General features: G+C 35.5%; 1 protein-coding gene across 2 annotated transcripts; it reads left to right on the plus strand.

Annotated features, from left to right (window-relative positions):
• The first annotated feature begins 1,789 nt into the window (after window positions 1-1,789).
• eif5 (eukaryotic translation initiation factor 5) lies at window positions 1,790-12,949 on the plus strand. 2 transcript variants are annotated; one of them, XM_005160454.5, is made up of 12 exons: window positions 1,790-1,829; window positions 2,080-2,309; window positions 2,793-3,072; window positions 5,036-5,117; window positions 5,208-5,380; window positions 6,444-6,555; window positions 7,236-7,357; window positions 7,457-7,618; window positions 7,704-7,865; window positions 9,926-10,090; window positions 11,957-12,097; window positions 12,578-12,949. In XM_005160454.5, exons 3-12 carry the CDS (start codon window positions 3,001-3,003, stop codon window positions 12,674-12,676), a joined length of 1,290 nt encoding a protein of 429 aa, XP_005160511.1. In that variant the 5' UTR covers window positions 1,790-1,829; window positions 2,080-2,309; window positions 2,793-3,000; the 3' UTR covers window positions 12,677-12,949.
• The last annotated feature ends 3,812 nt before the right edge of the window (window positions 12,950-16,761 follow it).

Genomic DNA, 16,761 nt, shown 5'->3' on the forward strand with positions numbered 1-16,761 from the left:
TGTTGCACAAATTGAGAGTTTCTCCCCATAAGACATCAAACGATTGTGAAGAGCCACTTGTATTATTCATTCGTTCATTCTCTTTTCGGCTTAGTCGGAATGAACCGCCAACTTATCCAGCATATGTTTCACGCAGCGGATGCCCTTCCAGGGCAACCCATCACAGAAACATCCATACACACTACAGACAATTTTATCATACCCAATTCACCTGTACCACATGTCTTTGGACTTGTGGGGGAAACCATAGCACCTAGAGGAAACCCAGGAGAGCACAGGGAGAACATGCAAACTCCACACAGAAATGCCAACTGACCCAGCTGAGGCTCGAACCAGCAACTTTCTGGCTGTGTGAGGCGATCGTGCTTATCACTGCACCACTGTGACACTCCACTTCTATTATTATTTTTCATAAAATGCTTGGTTTATGATTTTTGCTAAAGCAGAATGTAAGTTGCTTAACTGTGATAGGCCACTGCAATTAAAATGGGTATCATTATTTGGGATTTTTAACAGCAATGAAAGAAAAGGACTAATATGATCTTTATGAAGACTATTTGTCATATATTGACCTTATATTCATATAATGAAATATATGTAAGTATATGAAATATATGTAAGTCAAATATAAATTAGCTAATGCTAGGTGAAATATACAATCATTCAAAAGGTTAGGGGTTTATTTAGCATGAAAGCAATCCTCTTTCTTGATAAATTGTCAGTTTCCTCTTGAAAAATGAACCTGGCTTTAATAATAAACTGACAATATTTTCAGTAAATCTTAACTTGTTTTAAACCACAAAATTGTTTTGCAATAATAGTTCAACTATGGCATTCATAGTAAAACTATACAAATGAAAATACAAATGAAAATCAATACGCTAAAATACGTATTTTAAAATATATTTATCCCTTTAACTGGCCCACCTAGAAATTTTTTGGATTACATTTCTTAACTCCTAAAGTTTCTTGATTTCTTAACTCTAATTATCTTAATTAAAATTTTCTAAACTTAATTTATTAACTCCTAATGTTGCTAAGTAACACATTCAATGCATTTTTTTCAACACGTCCCCTAATTTCTAAAATATCAACCTCTACCAAATGATTAATATATCAGTTTATGTCAAAGTACTGGCATTAATGCATACACTAAGAAAAATCTAAAATATTAAATGTAAGAACAATTTATTTAAAAGATTATTTAAAATAAAACGTTTCTGAATACTAAATCATCTTTATTTTGTGAAGAATGCCATATAATATTTCAGATTCTCATTAAACACATTTTCTTGTTTGTTTGTTTGTTTGTTTGTTTGTTTGTTTGTTTGTTTGTTTGTTTGTTTGAAACAATAAAACCAAAAGTGTAGTAGTGCAACAGAATTATGTTTGATTTTTTTTGTAAACCAACAATGCTGTGTGTGTGAACAATTATTTAAAACATCAATTAAACGACTGTAACAGTCATTATTTAAAACAGTCACATATGGTCAACCATCTGGTAGAGCAGGCAGTTTAGTGTAATAAAATACATGAAACTAGGGTTAAACTTATCTGAATTCATATATACTCATATAAAAACTAAAAACGTATATTCACCATGAAAAAAAATTCCCCAATCAGCAAGTAAAACGTGCCAAATAACGCCAAATATACAGTATGATTGATAGCGAAATTTGACAAATAAGAGAGAATCCAGCGAGGCGTGGGCCAATCAGAACAGTCGTCAGGGGACGGGGCGGTGCTAGTTTGTAGCCGAGTTAAGATTGGAAGTCACGAGGTCTTATTCGCTCATTGTGGTTTAGCATACGAGCAGAAACGTACGATAGGTGAGTAAAACTTCTCCACATCTACATCAATCTTTAGTTGATAAACTCATTTTGAATACGTAGTTATTTGTTTATGTCGTGTTTGATAAGTATATTCGGACTTTGACTTGACGACGTACTGCGTGTTAGCTTCTAGCAGCGCTGCCATATGTTAGCTGACTAGCTCAAACACGTCAGTCCTGTTATTACACAACAGTGTTATTATGTCGCTATTTGTATGGTTTTGCTCATGAACGCTGTTTTGTTTCAGGTTCCCTGTATTAAGGGCGTCGTGAGTTTTCTCTCCGGGGTTTATCACTCTGCTCCGCAAGGTGTAACCCAGTCAGACACCGTCGTGTCGAGCCCTAACTAGCTTCTCAAACTAAACGGACTATCTCAAACTAGTAGTTCACCTCTTCTCAGGGCGACCAGCGGTGTGTTTATGTCTTTGTTTTGCGAAAACGGTGATTACCTGGACGACAGGAGCTACGGATGGGAAAGGTATGTTGATTTTTGTTATTTTTCTACTCTATATTTCTCTCATGTGTGCTCGTATAGTCTCGCGATAACTGGTTTGATTAATCAGATCTCTGCTCGAGCATCAATCTTGATGTGTTGCATGCTGCACTAAATAAAATGGCGTCCTCCTATGGTGTGACGCACTCTGCAGCATGGGCTTGCTCAACTGAGGCCTGATTTGAGTTTCAGACGATCTAATGCTGCTAAAGGGCTTTGCAAACCTGACTGTGCCGTTGTTTACAGTCCAATCAACTTACTTCAGTATTGAGTTATTTGTGAGTTGTTAAACATGACACACAGACCTCAATATCACCATGTCAGGTGGTTCTTGTAGATAAGTAGCCAGTCTTACATAGAATGGACACACCTTAATTTTTATGTCTGCTGTTTTTTGATATCAGGGTCGTAATGGTATGATGTTTTCTGTTCCTAATGCTCAGTTTCTGTTTGTTTCCCCATTTGCAGTGCTATAGTGCAGTTGCCGGAACCTGTTTGGGGGGAACTTAGTCAACGAGCTCGAAGCCTGGAGCCTCAGTGGCCGTACCCTTTTCATGTCAGAGACAAAGTATTCTTGCAGTCGTTTATGTCATCCCCTCTTCTCCAAACAGAAGATACTAAAAATTGCCAGTTCAAGATCTTCTCGTCTTGCTGATAAACCATACGGGAAGCCAAAATGTCCATCAATGTCAACCGCAGCGTGTCAGACCAGTTCTACCGCTATAAAATGCCCCGTCTCATCGCTAAGGTGGGTTTTTTGTATGTTGCAGTACATAGTAGGTCCATCTTTTTTTTTATATGAGAATTTCAAATTATAGGGGATCCATGGGGTCTTAAAGTATAAAAATGTCTGAAGTTAAAAAAAAAAAAAAACTTAATTTTTGGCCGTAAAGTCTTGTAGGTCCTAAATCATTTAAAACAAGTCTTCATTTTTCTGTCCACGTCTCCAATCACCAAACAAGCCATATAATAAAAAATAAACTTTAAACCAAACTCTATTTACAAAGATATGTTAAAAAATGTGCACATACAACTAGGGTTTGCATCTTTGGACGCATTAAGATATGTGGCAAAGAAATGACTAGTAGAATTTTTTTTTTTGGATGAGGCAAGTAAACTTTTCTGTACGACCAACCGGGCTATTAGATAAAAAACAACAACTTTGTATTAACCTAGTATGCGTCTGAAATTTTATTCACAACGATCTTAAAAAGTCTAACATTTGACTTTGTGAAAACTGCAGAAACCCCAAAATAACTAAAATCTTGTAAATATTAATAAACGAAAGTGGTTTAATTGAATTGTTTGCTCAGGTTAACAGTTCAGGCATTTGTCATAAAATAGAAGTTCACAACTGTGAGAATCAATGCACGTCCACTATCTCATCCTTTACATGTTGCTACTCTGTATTTTTATGTTCCATAAAATGTGTTTTTATTGCATTATGGCTAGTGCAATGATTAGGCTTGAGTCTGTATAAGATTTTGACGGTATGACAACCTTGGATAAAAACATCACGGTTTCACTGTATTGTGGTTATTGGTCTAAAATGTTCTTTTTAAATATCTGGAGGAAAAAAAAAAATCAAATTTGAACACTACATTTTTATTTTAAGGAAACATTTAAAATATTTTGGAACAGTTGACATGTCAGTCTAAATAATTAAAATAAATCATTGACTGTCTTTATTAGTTTCTAAAACACTGATTTTACAATTGAAAGCAAATGTTTTCCGCTGGAGACACTGTTGTCCTGAAAAACAATCAAAAAAAAAAGTAAATAAAAATCTTACATAAACCATAGAAACAGTTTAGCAGAAAATATTGGTGATTTTTTTTAAAACCTTGACTTTTTTTCCAAGCTGCCTTGAAAACTGTTATTGTCCCATGCCTAGACATGATAGCCTAAATCACCTCATCACTGAAATTTAGTAAATTTTAATACACCTTGTACAGTATACATTTTTTTAATATATATATATATATATATATATATATATATATATATATATATATATATATATATATATATATATATATATATATAAGATGTGACAACCCCACTCAGTATTTGTACTGTCCTCTTAATGTGAAACCTATTCTACTGAACATTCTTACATTTTAATAATTCCAGAATAATTCCTTTTATGAAATTATTTCCTTTTTAAAGTGACACTTGGACTTTTTTTTTTTTGTTTGTCATGCATTAATGCTAAGATCTTATTTGATAATTTTTTTTGTATTTAATTGTATATTTGTTATTGAAATTTTCTTGCCTTGTAAATAGTCTTGGTTGCTGTCATGGCATTATATTGAAAACACAGTCTGATAAAGAGCCGTGTGGCTCGAAACATAACATGCTCTGTGTCAGCTTTTTTTTTTATTTAATAAGTTTGTATTTTTGTAGCTTTGGTGCTGCCGCCTTTGAATATTTCATTTGCACCTTTTTGCTTTTTTTTTGGCTGAGCACCCAGTTAAAAGGGATGTGCATGCTTTTTGTACAGTTTTTCACACCTTTACCCTTTATAATTTTTATAACAGTATGTTAATGTAAGAAATGGCAGCAACATGAGACAAATTTTGTTTGGCTAAAATAACTAATAACAGTTTGTTAGAAATGAGGTAGATAAATGGATAATTAATGCTTGAAACTGTTTTGATCATCATTTATCTATATCTGTCAAAAAATTCACCATTTTGTATGTCTCCCAGGTGGAAGGCAAAGGGAATGGAATTAAGACCGTCATAGTCAACATGGTTGATGTTGCCAAGGCTCTAAATAGGCCTCCGACATGTGAGTATTAAATTAAGAATATTTTACTTAAATTTTTATAAATGCACATTTTTCATGTGTTATTAAAAAAAAACCCTAATCTGTGTTAAGATCCCACCAAATTCTTTGGTTGTGAGTTGGGAGCCCAAACTCAGTTCGATTCCAAGAATGACCGCTACATCGTCAATGGATCTCATGAGGCAAACAAACTGCAAGACATGCTGGATGGATTCATTCGCAAGTTTGTGCTGTGTCCCGAGTGTGACAATCCTGAAACTGATTTGGTAAATACACCCTCTATTTTCATTTTTTTCCATACGCGTTTAGATTTTTACACAAAGACACAGTCAGAGTGAGACTATTGATTTAAATGGTGCATTCGGGGCAAAAATGTTGAACTGTGTACCCTTGATGCTCTGTTGAACTGGCTGCCCTTTATGTTTGTGTTGGTGCTGCTGAGTGTGCAGGTCTCTATGGGTCACACCTGTAGCTTCTATGAGTTCAGATTGTTTTACAGGTGTAAATAGGAAAGTAGCTGTGTCATTAGCTGTATACAGGCCATCTCCAGTCGCTCTCTTACATTATTTAGTCTCTCAGCAGGATGACTTTGTATTGCAGGGATAGTTTACTCAAATTAAATTAAACATTTTGATTATAAAGAAACGCATTTACTTGTCATTCCAAACACAAAGTCATTATGTACACACCAAAATCATTATTTTTGTTTAGGGATAGTTTGAAATCCCAATGCTGTTCACAGTTAAATAAGTGTGCGCTGCGTACTTGAAGAACTGAAATTAAATCAGTGGTTAAAGCATATGGTAGCAGTCCATAAAGCAATCCAGTCCATGAAGTTATATTAAATAAATTTTCCTAGAGCATTTTATATAGTAGGTTGGCTAAAAGAAAGCAGCTATTTAAAATCAATTCTTTTAAAAATTGTCAACACCACTCCTGCAGAGCAAAATAAATATAAACAGAAGCTCAAATGTCTGTTGCAAGAACTGCTGTTGAGCCTCTTTGCCCAGTATATAACGGGCTCTATAGCATGGACGTATTGGGTTTTATTTTTCCCTGTTGGTTTTCCTCTGCATTGCAGTACTTTTTTTTTGAGATTTTGCGTGATCTCAGCGGTCTTGGTTTCTACTTTATCATTTAGTCTTCTATCCACTCCAAGGTCATAAATATGAGAAAACGTACAGGCATATACCAGTATAAAGGCCGAATCATAGGTGTTTTTCAGCAACAACAAAAATAATGTCATGTTTCAAGTATAGAAAGCCCATAGTTTTATAAGTTTGTGTTTATCTAAATACATATTAAACTAACTTCATATTTTCATTGTAGCACATTAATCCCAAGAAGCAGACCATTGGAAACTCCTGCAAGGCTTGTGGGTACAGAGGCATGTTGGACACCAGACACAAACTCTGCACCTTCATTCTCAAGAATCCACCTGGTAAATACAGACTACATGGAGACAGATTTGATATTGAGTAAATGATTACACGGTGTCCTAACTACACACAAATGCAGCAACATGCCATTGAAAAGTATTTTTTCCATGTTAAAAAAAAGAGGTTTTGTCCTAAGCATCCACGACTGCAATGTGCAATTTTCCTATTTTGAGAGGTTTTCCATTTCTACAATTTTGCAGCAGGACAACGCCATAAATTACAATTAAGTGATCATTTCAGGTACAAATTGTGTGCTTTATTCAGTGTTAAATGCTGCCAGTGTGAGTTTGAACACCGTCATATTTATTGCCATACTAAAAGCAGAAGCCAGTGATGGTTCGCTTCAGAACTTATAAGTAGTTCAACATGCAGATGGTTTGAAAGAAATGAAAGTCAGAACTTTGACTCTGTAAAACAACAACATCTATCAGCCAAGTTGCTTGTCGCATCGCGTGTAGTTAGGACAGGGTCTTATCGTCATCTTCACATTGCATTTAATTCTCATTTCCTTGCTTTAACGTTTGAAAACTTTTTAGTTGAACATACAGGAAGTCCTGTCAGTTTCTGAATATTTGGGAAACCCTGATGTTTCTCAATATGTCAAACTTGGGATGTGTATGTTGTGTTCATGAGCTACACTCCATTGCTCTTTTGTTAACTTCCTCCCATCCTCCTGGGGCAGAGAATGAGAGTGGATCTGTAAAAAAAGAGAAGGAAAAGAAGAACCGAAAGAAGGACAAAGAAAATGGCTCAAATGGTGGAGAGGCTGGGAACCATAATGACATTGATGCTCCTGATGCTGTTGTGAGTTTTTTTGGTTTAATTTCTTGTAAAAAAAATAAATAAAAAATCTTCCAGCCTAATTAGTGTGGAAACTGATGTTACATGTGATTACCATGGCAGGATAGGGATGATGACGATGAAGACTGGGCTGAGGAAACCACCGAAGAGGCTCAGCGCCGCAGGATGGAGGAGATCAGCGAGCACGCCAAGGGTCTCACACTTACTGAAGACCTGGAGAAATCCCTGGAGGAAAGGGTCAACATATTTTACAACTTTGTCAAGGTAATGCTGGCGTTTAGGGGGCAATTGTGTTTCTGTGTTTGTTTGTTTTTCACTCTGCTATAATCGTTTTGCTTCTGCTCTTCAGGAAAAGAAGGACAGTGGCACGATTGACTCTGCAGATAAAGACATTTTGGCTGAGGCTGAAAGGCTTGATGTGAAGGCCATGGGTCCTTTGATACTGAGTGAGCTGCTCTTTGATGAGAACATCCGCGACCAGATTAAGAAGTACAAGCGTCATTTCCTCAGGGTACGACCTTGCGTCTGTTAGCATTTGTTTTGTTTTTAAATTGTAGATCACTGTTTTTTTTATTTTTTTATTTTTTTTTTTTTTTAGCCGTCTGCCATTTTGAAATCTCTTCATGCTTCACAATATTTGAAAGGCTAAAACTGTCAGTTTAATTTTATTTATAAAATCTGAATAATTTTCTAATTTAATAAGTTTCTCAGTTTTTAATCAATGAAATTATAAGACTTTATAGTTTTCTGTTGATTTCTAACATTGCCATGAAATGGAAGGTGTTAGCTCACCCTGAAGTTAAAGTAATTGTCCTTTTAGAGAATTATGTTCTTTTAATGAAGGTTTGGTCTCGCTTTATATTAGGTGGCCTTCACTATGTACCTGCTTTAAAAAAATAAATACAATGTACTTTATGTAATAATGAATTGCAGAACACTTATAGTGCTCTTGAATTGGTGGTGTGGGTTAAGGTGTAAGTGATGGTCAAACGTGTAATTGCAGAAATTAACTGGATGTAATAACATACAAGTATTTTAATCATAAGTACGATGTAAAACATGTTTGTTTGTTTTTTACAATAAGTACATTGTAACATGAATTTTAGTGTAAGTACATTATACAGTAGTAGTTAAGGCCACATAATATAAAGAGGGACTGAAAGTTTATTCACCCAAAACTAAGACATGAAAACATTTGTGAAGAGATGAGGAGGAAAAAAGATCCGTATGAGTTGAGTGGTTTAAGCCTTCAAAAATGATGCGATCACTTTACATCAAGAGTTCTCAAACTTTTCACTTCTTTCTCCGATCAATTTTTGAAGGCCCACCTGTCTGACATTTTCTCTAAAATGTTTGTATGAAATGCTCATTTAAACGTAAATATTTATCATTTTATATATTAAAAAAACATTGATTCAAAGAGAACCAGTTTAATGGGGAGACTGCAAAATACCAGCTTCTGCTTTAAACTGGACTGACTGAATATCTACTATTACATTTCTACTATTAAAAACTGCTCTAAATACACTAACTCACTAAAACACCCTAAATCTGTTGGAATGTGTTGATCTGATGTTGAGTTTGCAGCTGGATATTATTGGGAGATCGCTGACAGGAACCAGAGTGTGGCCAGAGTGCGCCCAAAGCTCACATGCAGGCTTATTTTACATTCTATGGCAGAAACCCCATTGAGCCTCGCTAAATCCTCCTGTATGGGTGGGAGTCCATTATAAAACACTCACACGACATTCATTTGGATAACTATGTTGATATATCAAATAGTTCACACAAAAATTCACAAAGAGAGATTTTCACTTCTCGCATAGTTTGTGACTGAACAGACTTATAGCCCCGGTCAGATCACTTGATTTTTATTGTCGGTTACGAAAGTCGCTACTGTATATCAGATTATGATAATTTTTCTCGATAAAATATTGAACTTGTTGTATTAAGTGTGCCAGACTACACGTTCCTTTACGATCTATCATCCTGTGACATCTATGATGAGCAATATTCCCAAAGCAGTCTTATTTCATTTTGTGTACCAGTTGCAGACATGATCGTGAGGCTGTTTTTTTGCGCTGAGTTTGAAGTAATTAATCAGAGAATGGGGAAAGTGTGTTGATTTTTTTTTTTTTGATCATTTTAATATAGAATATTAATAATGAAATCCAAAAATTACAGCATAATATTGAGAGATAAATTTAATCTTGCGGCCCACCTGTAGGATCGCTGAGGCCCACTATTGGGCTGTGGCCCACCAGTTGAGAATCCCTGCTTTGCATGAACTGAGGCATACGCTATAAGGGCAAAACCCTCCTTTGAAAAGTGGGTGGGGAACAACATCTCATTTACCTTGCGTCACACAAAAACTGCTTTTTTCCCCCACCCAAAAGTCTTTAGAACATGGAAATGATGATCTTTACATTCTGTGGACACCTGAGAGTTATAATGAATGTAGCATTGAAGAAAAGCCATGACCACTTAAAAATTTCCCCCTTGTTGTTTTTTTACAAACACTACTGTTGATGCACTATAGTAAACTTAGAAACTTTCCCTTTCTGCTTCCAGTTCTGCCACAACAATAAGAAAGCTCAGAAGTATCTGCTTGGAGGCTTTGAGTGTCTGGTGAAGCTGCACCAGACCCAGCTCTTACCCAGAGTCCCCATCATACTCAAAGATCTGTATGATGGAGACCTGGTGGAGGAAGATGTCATACTCGCATGGGCTGAAAAGGTAAAATCCTGACACACAATCTAGACCTGACCTTCTTCTAGTATCTGTCATAAAACAATCATACAGGCTGGAGTTGAGGGGGGCACCGAATAAATGAGTTCACATGCATGAAAACAAATCTGATCTGAGACTGATCCCTGTGGAAAGTGCGTAGCTGTAGATATAGGCATGATGAGCCTTGTTGCTAGGCAACTCTTGAAGGCTCTTTTGTCATTTTAGCCTGAGCATCTTGAGGGGGTTGTAATGTGATGTCTGTGACCTGCAGGCTGCTGGAGAGCTCAGGCTCTGATAACAGCAGGCATACTTGACTGAACTAGCCCTCCAACACTTGTTGAGCTTGACCACATTCAGGCTGTCAAATGCATATGGTCAGCTTGCTGTTGTAGTGTTACATGCTCATGTGGCTGAATGTATTTAAATGGCCTCTATAGACCTGATACTCTCTGCCTATAGACTCATTTTTGGGTTTCCCGGTAGCAGACGGCGTCATAGCTGGAAAAACTTATGGTGCGGTGAATTGGAGAGTACAACTAATACATTTTTACAACCCTATTTGCTGAAATAATAAAAAAAAAATTCCACGAGGGTTACACAGACTTAAAGAAAAAGGGGGAAAATATCAAATTTACTCAGCCCCATTGACACTACATTAGAAATGCATCGCATAAGTGGTAATTTGTTTTTGTAATTTGATGCAAATATGATGTAATACATGAATATAAATGTACAAACTTAAAAAAAAAAAATAAAGTATTAAACTTTCAAAGATTTATGATTGACCATTAAACGCGTCATAACAGTCTTGTAAAAAGGGTCCATTGATCTTTTATTTATTTTTATTATTTAACTGGTCAAACCATAAATGTTTTCTTGTCCTGATTTTTAACACCATCACAGCATTTAGTGAAGAAATCAGCGTAAATGAAAGCTTATCTTTGTATTGTTTTTCATTGTCTCTTTAAAATGTTCATAAACTCCAAAAAACGGTACTTAAAGAGATTAATAAATATTTTGGAGCTTCATATATAGCAAGATAATAATAACAACATAATCTCTGAATATCACTAAAGTAAGACCAGGAAAGTTCAATTTTTGCTTCCTGCAAAGGTTTGCTTATAATAGAAAGCTACAGCTTTTTTTATTATGTCTTATATATTTATATATATATATGTTAATAACTTATTTATTTTCAAAGTATAATACTGTAACTTGCATTATGTAAGAGTTTAAAATACCATTTTCGGAGGACAAAATAAGTATAAATATTGAAAAAAAAACTGCAGGGTAAAGAACATTGTGAGAGTGGTCTTGCATGGTTAGACAATATACACACGCATACATCAGCACTGATTAATCTTGGAGTCCAAAAGTTCTTTCCAGTTGTCCATAAAATAGCCCCTTTCTGTTTTTTTTTTTTTTTTTTCCATCTTCCATATTTCTACAACAATTGTTACATTTTTAATAATAATAAAATAGTCTTGATAAAGTGCACTAAAGAGAAACAAAAAAATGTAAAGACAAATGCTTACTTTAATCTAAAATATCATCTAAACAGTTACACATTTAAGCTTTTCTTTCACAAAGCTAAGTTGGTTTTTGACCGTTTTTTTTTTTTTTTTTTTAATTTTTTTTTTTTTTTAAATGTAGCAGTTTTTGATCTTTTATATATTTTTTTAAAACTTCTTTCTTTGTTGTTATTAGTTTTGAATGATCAAGAAAAAGCTGGAAGATGCACCACTCCAAAAAACTAACTCTTGATTAATCTGTGCACCAAAGAGACTGATCTTAATGCTCTCTGTGTTTGGCAATGTGAGATCACATCTTGATGCCAGCTGTAAACAGAGCCTAAGCCTGTTTCTGTTTTAGGTGTCCAAGAAGTATGTCTCCAAAGAGCTGGCTAAAGAGATTCATGCCAAGGCTGAGCCCTTCATCAAATGGCTGAAAGAGGCAGAGGAGGAGAGTGAGGGCAGTGAGGAAGAGGAAGATCAGGACGAGGACAACGTTGAGGTAAAAGCCGCAGTATACATTCATTTAATGCGTCTTAAAATTTTCAGCTTTTTGATTTCAAAAGTAGCTCACACTATTATTAATATTTTTTTAATGCTTTTGTTAATCAATAATTAAAGGTGAAAGAACCTAAAACCTTCTTTTGACATTTCTCTGAGGTGGACTGTTGTCGTCACACTGATCAAGTCAAGTTCAATGCTATTGATTACTATTGGTTTTTGGTTTGCTGCTTATTGTAAGAAGTCACAAAGCATGAAAATTTCATTAGACCATTAATCACATGGACATTAATCAGCTGCCAGTGAACACATCAGACAAGACCACAAATTTTAGACCAAGATTATAGGAATCTGTTAGAATTTCCAAAATTTGAAACTGACCAAATTGTGGCCATAATCAGAATAAGGTAAATGACCAGTTTACTGTGATGGCCATGTTAATTAACACACACTGAATTGACTCTTGTGTGTTTTCCTGTAGGTGGTTTACTCCTCATCTGCCCGCGAGCTGAAAATGGAGACCACAAAACCCGCTAAAGCAGAGCACGAGGAGGAGGACATTGACATTGATGCCATTTAAAGATGAAACCAAAAAGCTTCCGTTGCCTCTTGACAATGCTGAGCTTGTGTTTTCCAGACGCATGCCTTTTCACCTCCGTGGGCCTTGTTTCAGCTGTAGGCCTGGGTTCCGCTCTGCTCAAAGCCTCTTCTTTTAGTCTTCTCACCACCAGCTCCGTTGATCAATCGTTGCTGTTGTTTGTATGCATGAGTTTCTTAGATTGTAGATCATAAAGTGCACATGAGTTTCCCCCCTGTATTTTTGCAACTATTAAAGATTTGCCTGTGAATTCCATCTGGTGTCTGTCTTGTGGTTTCACACAATGCTAATGAGGATGAGATGAAGAGTTGTCCTCTTTTTGTGTTCAGTAGCAAAAGTGATTTTATTAACTACAAAGAAAACTAGAATGCAAGGTAAGTATTTCCTTTAATTTTTTACAGATGAAAAAAAAAAGTCAGGGTGGCAATAATTGCAATTTAACATGCTACATTTTTGTAAAGAAATTGTACATTCTGATATCAAAGTGATTAATTTGTTTTGTTTTGGGATTAATGAATTGGCAAAACCTTGGTTTTATCAAAGTTGAATTTAAAACGTGTACATGTTTTGCAATGTATAAGTAGTCATTTTAAATGTCCTCAAATGATTCTTGTTGTGTATGGATTGTTGACGTGGCATTGCGTTTTCACTTTCATGCAATTAATGTAATTAGCATTGACATTTAAAATGCAGCAAATTGTTTAACATTTCTTTGTCCTCCATTGATCTCTTATTAAAAAAAAAAAAAAAAAACTGCTGTTTTTGAGAAATCTCAGGCCTGTGATGTGACTCAAGCATCGTTCATTTACAACTTGTAAATTTAAAATGATATAATTCATAAATGTCTTGGATCTTATTTTATAAGTGGCCATGTAGGTAAATCACAAACATTTATTTCATCTGTTATTAAACATACCGTCTGCAGGGTCTTTATGTCTTCAATTAAAAAAAAAAAACTTAAGTCTTTAATCTACTGAAATAATGTGTCGTTTGTCATAACTTTAACAGGTTTTAATTTTTCTTTGTTCATGTGTAGGTACACAATCTACCCATTAACACCCATACAACCACCAGCAATCCACCTTAATTAAACTTTTATTTGAACTTTGAACAATGTAACTTTATTTACCACAATGGCTGAATTACTTTCCTTACAGGAATGTTTGTTTAAAAGTTCATGTATTTGCTGATGGTACTGAGCTGACCTATGTTTTGTTTTAATAAATTATATTTATTTTCTTTGCCCTACAAATCACCATTTCAAATAAAATAAATCACTATATGAAGATAAGCTTTGGTGCGATTTGTTTTGCCACATAATGTTTTTAATGTAAAATTCAGTAAAAAAAAATTTATGAAAAACTGATAGTGACCCCTTACATTTTCTCAAACATCAGACCTCAGACTACATAAATATAATTCCTTTCTTCAAAAATGGTGCTTTACAAAAAAGCTTTTATATAAGCATTATTACACGAGTAGTAGTGCGATAAGGCTTTATATCAGCAGCATTAGTGGGAGGCATGCTTTGGTGTTCCACCAGTGATAATATACAGCCACATCGCACTGCTGCAAGTAGGATATTGCGTTTATGAAACAGTTCGATGACAATCACGTGTGTAAAAAAAAAAAAAAAAATCTTGTACAAGGAAGCACTATTTACATCTGAAGCTGATGTTAGAACAACAGAAATCGTTGCTAATTCAACGTCACTTTAAGGCTCCAACACACCGGGACGCTTTTCGTTTGCTTTTATCGTCGGCGGTTTTCAAGACACTTTTTCCAGATATAAACCCAAGCGATGTTCACTAACGTCAAGCAGAAGAGTATGCAAAATCACTCCCTGACATTAGATGGCGCTACACAACTTTAAGCTTCTGACACCCGCTTGTTACCAGACAAAGCTGACGCTTGTTGCTATGGATGGTTCATATTGCCATATCGCCTCCTGGCATCTTCTTCAGTGTGCGCTCGCATTGACAGTTTTGCGCTTGAGCAGCTCCATGCACGTGAACAAAAGTGCCAATCTGATTGGTGGAGAAAGCTTTGACGCAAGGCGTCAAAAATAAAAAAAAAGCATGAGCCATTTTTTTTTTAAAAATGACACTTTTGCGCCTGTCGTTTTGCTCGTTGGCGTGCACGATCACATTGACCACCTTTATTTATTCACGAGGCGTTAAACGTCGACGGAAAACGCGAGCAAATAACGTCTCGGTGTGCACGAGCCTTTACGCTAGAGAACCATTCAAATACTAGCTCTAATGTCTAAATCGATGACAAAACAGGTGATTTTGCTCACATTTTAGCATTATAAAGGCCTGTGCACATGAGACGTTTTTTGCCAGCATTTTCCGTCAACGTTTACCGCCTCCTGACTAAATAAATGGTGTCAATGTGATCGTTCACACCAACGCGCAAAACGGCAGACGAAAAAGCGTCATTAAAAAAAAAAAAAAAACGCCTCATGCTTGTTTTTTGTTTTGACGCACAGCGTCTACTTGAACCATCCACGCTTGTTCGAGTCACCAGTAACTTTAACAACAAGCCTGTGAACTTCCTCTCTTCCTATTCTTCTGTGTTATAAATGGGGTGTCAGAAGCTTAAAGTTGTGTAGCGCCATCTAACCTCAAGGAGTGATTATGCATACTCTTTTGCTTGACGGCAGTGAAAATCGCTTGGGTTTGAATGCGGAAAAACGTCTCGTAAAACGCAAACGAACGCGTCTCGGTGTGTAAGAGCCTTAAGGCTGAACAGCATGAAATGCCATCAGTCTATAGAGATATCCCAGTACAATCGGGAGATCACAATATTACTATGGAATAAATACAGCACTACAACATACAAAAGAGAGAGATCTACTCAAAGTCATTTAAACCTGTTTATTGTATCAGCTGTAGTTTGAAATGACGCTGTTTTTCTTTTAGGGCTTATTATGCGGTCTCTGTCACCATCGTGTGGATGAACATTGTCTCCCGATTTTATATATATATATTTATACAACACTTCTGTCTGGTTCTGGAATCTGATTGGCTGATAGCCGTGATGTATTTAAATAATATCAGCACAATTCAAGAGTTTTGGAAAAATGTTAAAAAAAGAAATAGATAATATATTAGATAGGGAAATACCCCTCGATCCAGTTGTGTGTTTACTGGGAGCACTGCCCAAAGAGATGTTTGATAAGGAAGCAAGATTTGTCCTAAGGATATTATTACTGGTTGCAAAAAAAATGATAACAGTACATTGGATGGAAGAAAGTTCTCCAAAAGTGTCTCAGTGGATTCAGAGACTTAAACAGGTCTATATAATGGAAAAAATGACTGCATGTCTACAGATGAAAACTGATATTTTTCTAAGGAGGTGGAAAAGTATTACGACATATTTGGATATGTATATTTAGAAATTGCTTAACCTCACCTTAACATGACTGTTATTTGATGTAACTATACAGATGTATCCCCTGGAAAGTAATTATGATGGCAATACCTTTTATTTTAATTTTTTTTATTTTCTTCTTTATTTTTTATTATTATTATAATTTCATTATTTATTTTTATTTTTTTATTTTTTTAGGTACCCCCTCGTGTGTAAGGGGTAAAAAATTTTGGGGAAGGGGTTGTTCTGTAAAATAAATATATAGAAAAATCTTAAATAAAAAGTTTAAAAAAAAATAATATCAGCACCTGTACAGCCTCTTTACCCTTTGTGTATTACTCCGCCCACATAGAGCCAGCTTATGATTTCAATCCAACGCAGAAGAAAGTAGTACCTCATACAAAAGGGTTTTTGAGACTCTCCATGTTTGATTTTGTTTTTATATAAACAATTATGCCATAAAACTGTTGTATAAACGCAATATCACACGAGTAGCAATGCGATATGGCTGTATATCGGCACTGGTGGGGGCACTAACAACGCACGCCTCCCACCAGTGCCGATATACAGCCATATCGCATTGCTATATATATATACACACACATACATACATACATGCATACATACATACACACAGTAATTTGAGTCAATAACCTCCCCCCCAACCCCCCCAATAAAGTACCACAACAAAC

Source organism: Danio rerio, chromosome 20, assembly GCF_049306965.1.
Source record: "Danio rerio strain Tuebingen ecotype United States chromosome 20, GRCz12tu, whole genome shotgun sequence".
Lineage (NCBI taxonomy): Eukaryota > Metazoa > Chordata > Actinopteri > Cypriniformes > Danionidae > Danio > Danio rerio.